Source organism: Anoplophora glabripennis, unplaced genomic scaffold (assembly GCF_000390285.2).
Source record: "Anoplophora glabripennis isolate ALB-LARVAE unplaced genomic scaffold, Agla_2.0 scaffold1847, whole genome shotgun sequence".
NCBI classification, from domain to species: Eukaryota; Metazoa; Arthropoda; class Insecta; order Coleoptera; family Cerambycidae; genus Anoplophora; species Anoplophora glabripennis.
Window position 1 is genome coordinate 9,630 of NW_019417921.1, and position 14,548 is coordinate 24,177.

At 32.4% G+C, this 14,548-nt stretch overlaps 2 protein-coding genes across 3 annotated transcripts; one reads left to right on the forward strand and one right to left on the reverse strand.

Annotated features, from left to right (window-relative positions):
* Positions 1 to 4,993: 4,993 nt before the first annotated feature.
* On the reverse strand, positions 4,994 to 9,899 carry LOC108916355 (zinc finger protein 90-like). 2 transcript variants are annotated; one of them, XM_018722582.1, is made up of 4 exons: positions 9,740 to 9,899; positions 9,331 to 9,630; positions 9,008 to 9,273; positions 4,994 to 6,798 (listed from the first exon to the last, which is right to left on the reverse strand). In XM_018722582.1, exons 1-4 carry the CDS (start codon positions 9,854 to 9,856, stop codon positions 5,529 to 5,531), a joined length of 1,953 nt encoding a protein of 650 aa, XP_018578098.1. In that variant the 5' UTR covers positions 9,857 to 9,899; the 3' UTR covers positions 4,994 to 5,528. The 2 variants fall into 2 exon arrangements, with proteins under 2 accessions (XP_018578098.1, XP_018578097.1); XM_018722581.1 differs by having other exon boundaries at positions 9,008 to 9,630.
* A 906-nt stretch (positions 9,900 to 10,805) lies between these two features.
* On the forward strand, positions 10,806 to 14,548 carry LOC108916354 (zinc finger protein 99-like). Its single transcript, XM_018722580.1, has 4 exons — positions 10,806 to 10,986; positions 11,301 to 11,597; positions 11,684 to 11,985; positions 12,732 to 14,548. Exons 1-4 carry the CDS (start codon positions 10,873 to 10,875, stop codon positions 14,086 to 14,088), a joined length of 2,070 nt encoding a protein of 689 aa, XP_018578096.1. The 5' UTR covers positions 10,806 to 10,872; the 3' UTR covers positions 14,089 to 14,548.

Genomic DNA, 14,548 nt, shown 5'->3' on the forward strand with positions numbered 1-14,548 from the left:
AACGCATGACCTTGAAAACAACTATTGATGCACCTCTGTCAGAATTTGCTTTTTTATAACCTCACTAGTATGTAATAGCAGGGCTGTCCATAAAAAAACTTTTTGGCCTAGATTCGACTATTTAAAGTGCATTTTTCGCCTCAGTTAACATCATTTTATTACATGCTCATTAGTGATTGTCGATATTTATATTTCTGTGTAACATTAACTTGGGATTTATTGTTAATACCTATCCACTTAATCATTATTTGTTTACTTACATAATTAGGTAGCAAAAATTTAGTAAACGCCTATTTGGGATTTTTATTTTAAAAAATAAGGGAATAAGTTTAGAATCTACATTTGAAGACGAATATTTGTTACAAGATGATACATTTTTAAATTTTATTGGAAGGTCGTATTCTTTATTAAAATTTTTTAGAAACGATAATCATTTCAATTAAAAAATTTAGGTAGGTAGGTAGCTATGAAAAAGCGGGTTCTACACAACCCATTTCTTTGCAACTTTATAAATATGAGTGGTCCATAACTAGAAACGTGTATCAAATTTGGTAGTGATATCACAAACAATTTAGATGTTTTATACTTCGCAAGGATTCAGAACTGACATTTAATTAATTTTAACTTGTGCTAATTTAGGCTAAGGAACACCCCGTTGAACTCCTGGTCGGTAGTAGAATTAAGGAACATCCTGTATTAGTATATATGACTATTATCTATACGTTGCCAGAGAATGTTTACTCTCAGATGAATTAATTTAATCTGAAATAAATAATATTTTGCTAGAAAAGTGATACTACTTTATCATTATTGTTACTCTTGAACTCTTTTATTCTATCTCAATCATTAACCTAGTTGTATAGTTTAAGTGAATTTGTTGAAAACATTGTAGACCAGGGCGGATCTGTTTTGAGGTGGATATGATAGGGGGCAAGACCGGAACATTTTCAAAATTGCAAAAATTTTTAAAAAATTTTAAAAAATACCTATTTTATCTGAGTTTTTTACATATATCTTGGAACCTATGCATTTTGGAAGAGGAAAAAAGTTTTAGAATTGAATTTTGCACAATATACTGTACGTTAAAAATGTTTTAATTTATTACTGATGTTGCAAAAAAGCAATTATTGATGGAAAAAAGGCAAAATAATCTAAGTTTTTTGGATAATTTTAAAAAAATATTTTAATTGCTCCAAGGGCATTCTAATTTTGGTGAAAAAAACTTTAGAAGTATAATAAAACAACACCAAATTTCATTAAAATCAGTTAGATAGTTTTCGCAGAATCATTTTTTGAAAAAAAAATATTTCGAATTTTCAAAATGTTGCACAGCCTCAAATAAAGCATCTAGATACTTGAAAATGTTTTCACATAGAAAAGACCGCTCAACCCTTCAAATAGTTTTTGAAAAATTGAAATCCGTTGATTAGGACGACCACAGTAAATTTTTCAAGTTGACACTTTTTTTATTTTTAAACAATTAGATTACATTTATCAATTTGCAATTTGGTTTTTTTCAAAAATTATAATTTTGAAGTACTATTTTTTCTTAATGTTTATCTGTATTTAACAAAAAAATTAACTTCCAAATATTTTTTTTTGTTTAAACACAAATTATTTAAATAATTTTAATAATTATAAATACATTCATATTCAGATTGTTGAAATATATACTTAAACAAATTTTTTCATTGAAAAAAAAAATATGCAGCATATTTTATAAATAATAAACATTGTTTATAACAAAATATGTACAAATTAGACAGTTGGCATTACGATATTCGAATTCCTTGGCTCGCGAGACATCGGATTAAAAAAAAAAGATCGAAATTGGTTCATTAGAAGCCGAGATAATGCAATTTTTTTCGTATCTTCGCATTTTGAACCTCCGAATTCAGTCTCAGAGCGAAAGCCCCCTCCTCCACTTTTTGTGAGTGCGAGCGACAGCTTTTATATAGAAATTTTTTCCAGCTTAGAACTCGGAAAAACGAAGCCACTGGATCAAAGATTATTGCTAAATTGTTTATAAATTAACGGTAAATGCCGCTAAACTTTACTTTAAAATTATAATTTTTGAAAAAAAACCTAAATTGCAAATTGATGAACGTAATTTAAATTGTTTAAAAATAAAAAAAGAGTGTTAACTTTAAAAATTTACTTAATCAACCGGTTTGCATTTTTCAAAAACCATTTGAAAGGTTGAGCGGTCTTTTCTATGTGAAAAAATTTTCAGTATCTATACAAAAAATTATTTTGCGAAAACTATCCAACCGATTTTACTGAAAACAACACACCAAGTGTTGTTTTATTATACTCTAAATTTGTTTTTTACCAAAATTAGAATGCCCTCGGAGCAATTAAAATATTTTTTAAAAATTATCCAAAAAACTTGATTATTTTGAACTTTTTTCACCAATTATTGCTATTTTGCAACATCGGTAATAAATTTAAATATTTTTAACTTACAGTATATTGTACAAAATTCAATTCTAAAATCTTTTTCCTCTTCAATATTCTTCCAAAATGCATAGGTTCCGAGATATAAGTAAAAAACTCAGATAAAATAGGTATTTTTTTAATTTTTTTAAACATTCTGCAATTTTGAAAATGTTTTGGACCTTGCCCAAATCTAGGGATCTAGCTTGCCCCCTCTTACATCCAAAAAAAGTGGGATATTTCGACAGATCCGTCATGGTTTATTGCTATATATTGTTGTATTGTATGTAAGACAAGGAATTAATAAATTATTATTATATTACTGTTGTTGTTATTAGCTTTCCATGTGATTTCTGGGAACTTTGATTAGACAAGAACTATAAAGAAAATAATATACAGGGTGTCCCTATATTCCGTATACTTGGAGCTATATACCACAGCCAGTAAGCCAAGAAATATTTGAAAATTGTTTACTTTTAATTTGTTATGGCTTTCCCTTAACAATATTATACAATTCCTACACAGACTTTTGAAATAAAAAAGTCACTAGAAGAAATACCTATGTTTATGGCCAGTTCTTCGTTAAAGATTATACATCTGTTTCTTAAAACTGCATAAATGTAGATGGGATATTATTTTCATAAGACATAAAACTATATGTAGTATTATTATTATCTATATCTTAGTCGTTATTTAATAACCTAATCTTAAATATTGTTCATCAATTGAATATACAAGGTGTTAACGAAATAAGTAGTCAAAATTGGAGAATATGTAAAACATGTCGAAATACGATGAAATCCTTAGTAGAGTTTTTGTCAGTGGCGGCCCCTAAGGGAGATACAGCCCCTTGAAGGGGTAACTCGGGAAACAGTTTTTATTGCATAACTTCAAAACGGTTTAATATTAAATCACGAAATTTTGGGGTTGTATTAATGTTTAATCGGCATAATATACAAATCAAAACTTGCTACAGGGGCCTAAGAAAATACGGTATTATGGGGCAAATTTTACAATTTTTTTTGTACGCAATCTTCAAGATGAAAAGAAGGAGAACCCTGGATCAAATGTTGTAATTTTGAAGAATATGGGCTCATGTTTATTGCGCCAGAATGAGTCTCAAAAATAACAATTCTAGCCGAGGAAAAATCGAAAATCCAATTTTACATATACTGGGTGTTCCTTAAATATACTGACAAACTTTTAGGGGTGGTAGAGGGCATCAAAACAAATATTCTTTGCTCTATGATCATACGTCCGTTTACTTCTGCTCCCGACATTATACAGGCTGTTACAAATTTGCTTCTCACTATAGGGATCTCGGAAACGTTATGCTACAAAGTAGCTTAAATGGAGGCAAAGTTGCATAATCAGGGGACCAACATTATGCCCTAAAAAATCAGGGCTAATATGGTTAGTTTTCGAAACATTTGAAAAAAATCGAAATTTTGGAAATCTGATTTTGTTTCATTTCAGCCTTGTTTGAGGTGATATTGAAAAAATAACACTTTCTCATGGCAACTGTCCTCTCTCGAATGGCATTTTATTGAATCATCTCACATTCAAAGTGTCGTTAGACGAATTTTTCAAGACAAAACGTTTGAATCTGATACTGGGGGTTATGAAGACTTGCAAAAAATGTTATAAAATTTCCAGGGCCGTATTTAAAAAAATGAAGTTGATGATGGTCTTGGAGAGACGAAACGTTACATATAAAGATTGATTATGCCATTCGACAGAGGGCAAAAAGTTGCCATGAGAAAGTGTTCTTTTTTCAATATCACCTCAAACGTTTTTTAAAAAATTAGTGACTGGTCGAGATACAATCGGCCACACACTGCGAAACAGTGTATGAATTTTGAAAAAAATAAAAAAAATATTTTTTGAGCTGACTCCACGTTAAAAAAGCTTTTCTTCAATAATTTATGAGAAAAGGAGCAATAAATCTTTTAAAAAATATTTAAAAAAGTAATTTTGAAAATTAATGAATTTTGATTTTACAGACCGTTTCAAAGAAATCCTTTATTCGCTGGCGTAGTTTCTTGGTATTGATTAGAATATCGTGAAAGCTAGGCTACAAAACTTGAAACATAGAACTTTTAGTAAACTGAACTCTAGAACAGTACTCAAGCTTTACTGAGACTGTGATTGTGATTAAGACTAAGAGTGTCTTGTACTGTGCAAACTGGACTGATTTTGGACCAAATCGGGTCTGTATTTATATATTTATTTCTCCACAAGACACAACCAATGTAAAATAGCTTATTGTGTGAAAAGTAATAAATCACACAATAAGGTATACATACTATAAACCAAATAATTCATATTCAGTTATAAAACATAGTAAAAACATTAAAAATATTAAAGATACTAAATTGTATGGCCTAACATTCGAAAACAATTATTCTTATATATTTGTTTGTATTAATAAATAAATACTTGTTTACGCATATTTAAAATGTAAAAAAATATCTTATTCTTTGATATGTCTAGCTAAAAAGCTTTATTCATTTTAGCATATTAGAGATTAAATACGCATTAAAAGCTAGGTTAATAACCGTATGTTACGGTAGGTCATGAGCAGTCCGAAAGAGGTTTAAATAATGTTTGGAAATAATTTTTTTCAGCATAAATATGCATTTAAAAATTTTTTTAATTGCGTATTCTACTCATTTTTCCCTATTTTTCCTTAAAATTATTCTGACTGAATCACTGTATACTGCATACTAATGAAACAATCGGGAGTAAAAATTGTGTTTTTAATAATGTTTATTGAGCTGTCCATCTAACATGTATATAAAGTTAAGACAGTCTCATATAGTACATACAAGAACAACTACAAATAACCTTAATATGCAGTATACGATTTCTGTACCTATGAATGAATACAAATACTAGTCCAAAATAACTTGTTGGCCTCCGTTCTGGTCAGGTTTTCCTGATTCAACCGATGTATTTCTAGGCGGGTGTTACGTTTTACTTCGTATTCACATATTTACGATCGGCGTTATATCCATACGTCTCCATTTACGACAATATCTTGCACGATGAACGAGGGTGATAATTCACACCCGCAATCCAATTCTTGTGCATCAATTGACCACCACTCCTGCATTTGGATTCATAATCACAGTCGGTTCACCTTCTCTATGTGTCAGTTGATGCCGTTTGATAGCATTCTTGTATTTAGTTTCGTAACCACAGTCGTTACACCTGTACATTTGAACATGCGCAGTATCTTTATGTTTCAGTTGGTGCAGTTTTATATTATTCTTGTACCTGCTTTCAAAGTCGCAGTCGTTACACTTGTACATTTTGACTTGCGAAGGATCTTTATGTTTCAGTTGGTGCACTTTGATAACATTCTTGTACATAGTTTCGTAATCGCAGTCGTTACACCTGTACGCTTGAACCTGTGAAGGATCTTTATGTTTCAGATGGTGCAGTTTCATAGCATTCTTGTATTTAGTTTCGTAATCGCAGTCGGTACACCTGTACACCTGAACCTGCGAAGGCCCTTTATGTTTCAGCTGGTGCTGTTTGACATCACTTCTGCGTTTAGCTTCATAATCGCAGTGATTACACCTGTACATCTGAACCTGCGAAGGGTCTTTATGTTTCAGTTGGTGCCGTTTCATATTAACCTTGTATTTAGTCTCGTGACTGCAGTTGTCACACTTGTACATTTGAACCTGCGAGGGCTGTTTATGTCGCAGTTGGTGCGTTTTGATATGATTCTTGTATTTAGTTTCGTAATCGCAGTCGTTACACCTGTACATTTTCACCTGTGAAGGATTTTTATGCTTCAGTTGGTGCTTTTTGATAACATACTTGTATTTAGTTTCGTAATTGCAGTTGTTACACTTGTACATCTCAACCTGCGAAGGCTCTTTATGTTTCATATGGTGCTGTTTGATATTACTCCTGCGTTTAGTTTTATAATCGCAGTCGTTACACTTGTACATTTGAACCTGCGAAGGTTCTTTATGCTTCAGTTGGTGCCGTTTCATGTTAACCTTGTATATAGTTTCATACGTGCAGTTGTTACACTTGTACATTTGAATCTGCAAAGGATCCTTATGCCTCAACATGTGCCTCCGAAGTAATTTCTCCTTTTTAGTTTCGTACCCACATGATTCACATTTGTACACTTCCAAATCGTTCTCGTGTCTCGCACAGTGTACCGTAAAACGGATCTCACTTCCAGTCTCATAAAAACATATATCACATTTGTACAATACTTTGTGCTCCTGCTTAGTTTTCATTTCTGATCCAGTCTCATGTTTACATCCATCCTCTTCTGCTTCTTTACAGTCACTCTCCTCGAATGGTACAATATTGGAGCTTGGCAGTGGTGCGTCCCTGAAAAAATTGCATATATAAGGTATTTTTGAAAATCAGATTTTAATTTTAAAAGGTTATAGGTGACACATACCGAAATATTGCGTTTCACAAAAAAATTACTACAATAAACGGGCATATTACATTTGAAATTAATGAGATGTATGACCCTGGTTCAGTGCTTGCGGTCATTTCTAACATCACACATAGGCCAACTTTTTTATTTGAAGTGATAGACTAGTACTTCCAAATGCAAAGTTGTAGGAAATAACTTGACTGAGAAAAATTTACAAATAATGCTATCTGGTGTTGCCAGATTTTTTCAGTAGTTGCTTAAACAAGATTTTTTTAATTGGCAACATCATATTTTTTCAACGTAATTTGACAAATCTTCAAATGCTAAATAAAAAATGTTATGTCACATTTCTTTATTGGAGTAGCCATTTTGGAACAATCAGAAAAAACAACGAAAATAATCTGCAGTCATGGTTGCTAGTTCAGGGTTGATTATATTATATATTGAAATACATATGATTTCAAGTGATTTTGATAAATTAAATGTAGAATAAACTTAGATTATTTACATATGAAGATTAAATTAAACAATGATTGAACAATAAGTCACAAGAAATGCTAAAAAGTTATAATATATAAAATGAAATATCATATTGATTTAAAAAAAAGATGGAATTAAATTATTAAATTATTAGTATTATTAGAATTACTTATTAAATAATCATTTGGAAAATTAAATTAAAAAAAAATTATATTGTTATTATATGTAAGAACGTTGTAAATTATAAATATGTTTGTATGGTAACGAGGTTTTGAATGGAAAATTTAAATATAAAAAGAAAGGAAGAGAAGGTGGTGAAAAAAGATGTCAAGATAGTTTTTTCTGACAGAACGTTGATATTTGGAAGAGAAAAGAAAGAATAATCAGCAAATCAGTCTGTATTATTACAAAATACTTCGTTGGATGAAATTTAGAAGTTGATTTATCATTGTATTCAGGATTTGGCAGTTATAATATTGCAGAAAGAAATTTGAATTTAAATAGAATGTGAATCCGAGTGTAGGATTAGTATAATACAAGTGGAGTCTAATATCTACAAGGACATAAAAAAAGGTGTTGGACAGACAATCAGTAAGTGAATAAGTTTTGTTGTGTACGTCAAAGTAGAATAACATTATAGTCAAAAGAACGTCGAATTTTAGCTACTAAAGAATTGTTTTGGACAGTTAGAGTAGGTGTAAATATAAGATATAGAAAAAGCAAATGTAAATAATGAATAAATTTTGGTAAAAAAAGAAATTATAGTTAAAAAAATTTATAGTCCATGCTATGATTTAGAAACCAAATTTTATTGATATATAGTCAGTCAGAAACATTTAACTTAATTTTCCAAGAAACATTTTTATAATTATTGGTGATTCATTTTATGTGTTGTAATAAAAAATATTGATAATATACTGTAGATAATTTTGTTGAAAGCATTTGATTTTTTTTTATGAAATTTTGAACCGCTCCTGAGGGAAGAGATTTATTGTTTCAATTATTAGAAGTTTTTTTTATAGAATAATAATCAAGTCACTTAAAGTTATAAGATACAAAAAAATAAAATAAAATATAAAAAACAATTGAAGTAAAGGACTTGATAAATAATCAAATTATATTCTGTTATTGTTTTTATTATTGTAATTGAAAAGATTACAAATAATTAAGTTTTGTTAAATCCTAATATCATAATAGTTATGATAATATATATATATATATATCAAATAACCCTCAGTTGATGTTTTTGGTTTGACACTTAATTTGCTAAAAAAGTGTTTAATTTGTTTGTCAAAAAAATATACGGTGTTGCCATTTAAAAAAATATTGTTTAAACAACTACTGAAGAAATCTGGCAACACCGGAAAGCACTATTTGTAAATTTTTCTTCGTCAAGTTATTTTCTATAACATTGCATTTGGAAGTACTAGTCTATCACATCAAATATAAAAGTTGGCGTGCCAGGCTTAAAAAAAATTTGTGTTACTACATATTCTTGTGGTATATTTGATGCGAGTTGGGGCAAGTAGCCCATAAAATAGTTGTTTTCTGCAATATTAACAATGAAGAATCTTGTCTAAGAAGTCGGACACCTTTTGCATACCTAACCTAGATTTCTGGTATAAAATATTGTTTAATTTTTTTAAAATTAATGTTAAAACAGTCTTCTCTTACCTCCTTTCCTCATCTTCCGATTTTATGTCGACACATTCAACTTTGATCGACATTTCCATCTCACTAATATCGAATTCTTTGTCCAAGTTTTCAGTCTTAAGAAATAAATCAGGTGGTGACATATCTATTTGACATTCTGTGGCTGAACAATCAAAAATACTTTTAATTTTTTCTTCTACCCCTGAACAATCTTTTAGGAAACTGTTATGAGTGCACAAAGATTCAAAACACGGCTTACATACAAGATCTTTGACGATGTTTATAATCTGCAAAGTATAGTTTTTTAAATTCTGAAAACTGCAAGTATTTAGTATCATTGATACCATTTCAGGAGCCAATTTCTCAATAGCTTTACGTTCCTCTTCACGTATACACCTAAACTCACTTTCTACTGGGTGCATACACAATCGACATATTTTTTGACTGCAAGAAATATCAATTAACTCACTTTTCTTTTCCTGCATGTACACTTCTCTCAAGTCGAGCTGTAACATTTTTTCGCTATCCACATAAGGAATAATTGCGTTATCGGTATTCAGACAAGCCGACTTAAATTCTGATGCCGTATTTAACTTTCTTTTGCAAATGTTACATATAACCTCTTTGCTCTCGCTATCAAATTTCTGAAAAATATGCAACTTGAAACAGAAAGAAAATAACAGTGGCAGAAAATAGCGATTAAATACTAATGGCACTGTTAAGATCTAATCTAATTATATTTCACCGACTTACCAATTTCAGCAAAAGACCATCTACAATGTCTATGATAATGTTGTCTATCATTTCAAAACTTTTATCGGATATATTTTTAAGGCAAAGTCTACACGAAATTTCCTTAGCATCAATCATTGCTTAGCAACAATCTTATTTTAAGTCTAAAAAGAAAAAAGAACACATGAACAATATAAAGCCGTTATTTCTAACCTTTTCGGTTTCTTCCTGGCAGCGGGCAGCACAGACCATAGATTAATACAGAAAGCGCAGACTGCAGAGGTGCAGAGTGAAGTTGTGGTTAGGAATAGAGATGGGAGTTGAGCGAAACGAAACTGATCCGGTTCACTGAGATCTGTCCCGGATTTCGGTATTTCGGATCTTTACGTTGCAGGGTGCCGACGAATGTCCGCAGTCGTGCGTGAGCCTTTATTGAAAACATTGTTTATGGCCTAAATGATTTGGGCCCTAGGAGAACTATCCCTGTTTGCTATAGGCCAGGACAGTCTCGTGAAGGTGGGCCCCATCCGTCGTCAAGCCCGACTATAAACGTGACCAGTGTAGGCGCTTGTGGAATATACTCGTGTCCTGACTGACCCCGGCCGACAGGCGGTTTCCTCTGGCGCTCTTCTTGTCTTCTCGCTTCCTCGCTAGCTTGTCTAACCCTCCAGAGGTAGTCATCGCGGGCGTGTGTGGCGGTGCCACTAGCTCCCAAAGAGTTTTTGGGAGTAGCGCTGTAGCTAAGGTTGCACGCGGCCAACAAGTCAAATGACTCGTAGGACTGGTGCGGTAACGGGTACGTTAGGGTAGCGCGGAGTCGTTCCGCGGGGACAGGTTTATGTCGTTTCCCTTTTGTTTGTTTTCTTGGCCCTAAAACGTAATGAGGTTTACATATACGGCTGGGTTGAAGGGGTTTTAGGGTTGTCACCCCGGGATGAAGAGTTGGTGTCTATCCTATTCTATAATTCTAGTTCCAATGGTCAAGATGTTCGCATCGTATATGCGTAATCTATGATCGTATAGTATATTATCTATGATCGCATCGCAAGTTGGCTGCCTCATTTAGGTTATGTTTATTTATGTTAAAATTATCAGAATATTTTAGCCTTGCTTTAGATTACAACTTTTAAAATACCTTATAATTTGATGTTAAAATGGAAAATTTTGAGGAAGGGCATTGTAGGTTATGCCTCAGTGTTGTAAATGCTAAACATTTTGAGGAAATAGAAGACGTCACAAGGAATACTTTAGAAGTTCTACTGAAGTTGGTAGGTTCTTTAATGTAGAGACGTGATTTCAGAGCTCGAATCATTAACAAATTTTTTTTGTGAATTTTATATTTAAAACTGTGGCTGTATTCGCTAAACAGGCAGTAACTGTATAACCTGCCCAATATTCCCAATCAGCTGATTGGGCTGACCAACGAAATATTTGTCCCCTTTGAACGACCATTCGCTGAACACGGCCTATATTTAACATTTAAATGTGGCAGAATGGTTTCATTCAGAGTTTTCCAAATACTTTGGAACATATTTTTTATTTTCTAATGAAATTCTCCTTATGAAGTTAAATCACTTTTCAGAATTTTGGCGAAGGATGCAAATATATGATGTGTCACATTTGTTCACAGAAGGTAACGGAAGCATTCAAATTTAAGTCGATGTGTCTCAATACCAATAACACCTTGATTGCTTATATCACTAATGAAACAAGATGTGTTGACTTAAAAGAAATTTACGTAAAAGAAACAAAAAACAAGCACTTATTGGATAAATTAGAGGATCACAAGGTTTGCAGGTTATGTATGCAGCTTACAGGCGAATTTATATCAATTCATGAAATGGAGATTGGCATGATCGAGAAGTATCTTCCAGAAATAGTAAGTAAACAAGTACTCAAAAAAAATGTCACATTTTTTGTAAAGTGTAAGGAAAGGTATTTAAATTAAAAATATGTCCTTTGCAGAATTTCGTTATCATTGAAGATTCCGTCGTTTGCAGACAATGTTTTGATTCCTTCAATACTCACAGTAGTTTCATAAAAAATTGCTTAGAAATAGAGGAAAAAATTCAGAGTATTCATAATGCAGAAGCCCTCGGTAATCTAGCACGGATGCCAGATTCATACATAAAGATTGAGGAGGTCAATATAAAGACTGAAATAATCGAACAGGAAGAAGAATTGTATTCTACTGTACCAAAACTTGAAGATACAAAGACATTGATTAAAACGGAACAGAAAGAATTAAAATCGGAAGATCTTGAGAAGTAAGTCAATCAAAACTGTTCAATTATGGCATTTTTTAAGTTGATACAAAAGTATTTAGGATGGGTCTATGTATAAAAATATAGCCAATCAAAAGTAAAATGAAAAATATTTGTGAAAAAAACTAATCTTTCTGATGTCACAATGATTAAGCATTTAAATTTACACAGTTTTTTATGCTTGTAAAATTTCTGTATCAAAATTTTATAATAAAAAATATATGACTGACATCTCTTTATATTGGGATGTTGAATAGGTTCAGGCTTTTTTGGTGAAAATTAGTTTTATTTAAAAAAAAAATAGTAAAAAACATGTCACGGAAAGTGTCGTCCATCGCCAGCCATTACTTTTTCCCATCTTTCTGGCTGTATTTTAATTCCTCTTCAGATAAACGACACATCTTTTGGAGCTATCCAAGAGCAGACCAATTTTTGGCATCTTCATAAGAAGGGAAGTGGTGCTCAGCCAGGCCATGTGCCATCCATGAAAACAAGTCATAATCAGAAGGGGCAATGTCTGGTGAATATGGCGGGTGTGGTAGGCAATTCTGAATTATTTATCGAGTTCTATTCGTGGTTAAAGTCTAATTTACTCAAACTGGAACACCCTGTATACCGAAATTTTACAAGATTAAATAATATAGTGTGAAATGGAAAACAATTCTAATTCAAATTTCGAAAAGACACATACTCCCATTTCTGTACAATATTTTGATTAGTTGTACTTATCAAACTTTTTTTTTTTTTAGTAGCGGAACTTCAAATACTTCTACCTATAAATTAGAGCTTGAAGAAATTTCTGAAGTAGAAGAAAATAATTCTACACCTAAGAAATACTTAAAGCACAAGAAAAACATGATCTATAAAAATACAGACACACACACAGAAGAGCAAGTGTACAAGTGTGATTTGTGTGATTATGAATCCAAATATAATTACAATCTTAAGACCCATCAGTTAAGACATGCGGACTCCTCCGAAGTACGAATGTACAAGTGTAATTTGTGTGATTTTAGAACCAAATACAAACCTAACCTTACGTCCCACCGGTTGCAACACGTGGACCCTTCAGAATTGCAATTGTACACATGTGACTCATGTGATTTTACTACCAAAGACAAATACAGACTTAAGGCCCATCAATTAACACATGCGGACCCTTCGGAAGTGCGGATGTACAAGTGCGATTTTTGTGTTTTTGAAACCAAATATAAGGAAAGTCTTAATGTCCACCAGTTGAAACATGCGGACTCTTCAGAACTGCAATTTTACAAGTGTGATTTGTGTGAATTCAAGACCAAAAACAAATACAAACTTAAGCCCCACCAGTTGAAACACGCCGACCCTTCAAAAGTGCGGCTGTACGAGTGTGATTGGTGTGATTTTACCACCAAATATAGGAACAGTTTTAAGCTTCATCAGGAGAAACATGCAGATCCCTCGGAAATGCAAATGTACACGTGTGATTCATGTGATTTTACCACCAAAATTAAATGCTCATTTAAACGTCACCAGTTGACACACGCGGATCCTTCAGAAATGCAAATGTATAAGTGTGATTTGTGCAATTTTAAGACTAAATACAAGAACAACCTTAGGACCCACCAGTTGCAACATGCAGGCCCTTCGGCACTGCAAATGTACACGTGCGATTTATGTAATTTTAAGAGCAAATATAAGGACAATCTTAAGAGTCACCAGTTGAAACATGCCGACTCTCCAGAGGTACCTACATATGAGTGCGATATGTGTGAGTATAAGACCAAAATCAAGAACAATTTCATATGCCACCAATTAGTACACAAGAACTCTTCAGACGTGCAAACATACAGATGTAATTCATGTGATTACGAGACTGACAGAAAGGACCTTCTTAAGCTTCACCAGTTGAAACACTCAACAGTGCCAATGCACCAATGCGATTACTGTGGTTTTAGTACCAAATATAAGAACAATCTCAGGACCCACCAGCTGAAACACGCAGACCCCTCAGAAATACGAATGTATAAGTGTGATTTGTGCGATTTTATGACTAAAAATAAGTACAAACTTAGACCCCATCAGTTGAAACATGTGCTTACAAAACCAAAAATAGAAAATACTTAAACCCCTATTGATAGAATTTCAGGACTGTGGTCAAGACAAATTGGGGAAATAAAAGGTATCCTGAAAGTAATACAGGATTTGAATTGTGCGACATTTTTGTGCTGCATTTTGTCTAACCACAATATGTTTACTTCAACATGTGATCCTGAACAATGCTGCCAACTTCTCATATTGAATATGGCACACAATTCTACCTGTGCTTTACTTTTGGGACACCCTTTACAAGTATAACAAGTGTCAATGAAAAGCAAGCATAATTAGATAATCTATGAAGGCCCTTCTAAGGCTAAGGTATAAATATGCACATGCAGTGAATATGTTCCAAGGCGAAATGTAGGCATTGTCTTAAGCAGTGTGTCAATGAGAAAAGCAAGAATATACAAATGAAGGGTTACATGGGATAAAGTACCATCTAAAATGTCCAAATAACAGTACATAAAGGCTTAATACTTCCTCTGTA

What these genes read in the sequence shown, in the direction of transcription:
- LOC108916355 (XM_018722581.1), bottom strand. Translation starts at nt 9,856, where the DNA reads ATGATTGATGCTAAGGAAATTTCGTGTAGACTTTGCCTTAAAAATATA. An exon ending in ATGGTCTTTTGCTGAAATTG is followed by an intron (nt 9,631 to 9,739) that starts GTAAGTCGGTGA and finishes CATATTTTTCAG; the next exon opens with AAATTTGATAGCGAGAGCAA. An exon ending in TCGGAAGATGAGGAAAGGAG is followed by an intron (nt 6,799 to 9,007) that starts GTAAGAGAAGAC and finishes CAATTTTTTCAG; the next exon opens with GGACGCACCACTGCCAAGCT.
- LOC108916354 (XM_018722580.1), top strand. Translation starts at nt 10,873, where the DNA reads ATGGAAAATTTTGAGGAAGGGCATTGTAGGTTATGCCTCAGTGTTGTA. An exon ending in TAGAAGTTCTACTGAAGTTG is followed by an intron (nt 10,987 to 11,300) that starts GTAGGTTCTTTA and finishes ATCACTTTTCAG; the next exon opens with AATTTTGGCGAAGGATGCAA. An exon ending in AGAAGTATCTTCCAGAAATA is followed by an intron (nt 11,598 to 11,683) that starts GTAAGTAAACAA and finishes TGTCCTTTGCAG; the next exon opens with AATTTCGTTATCATTGAAGA.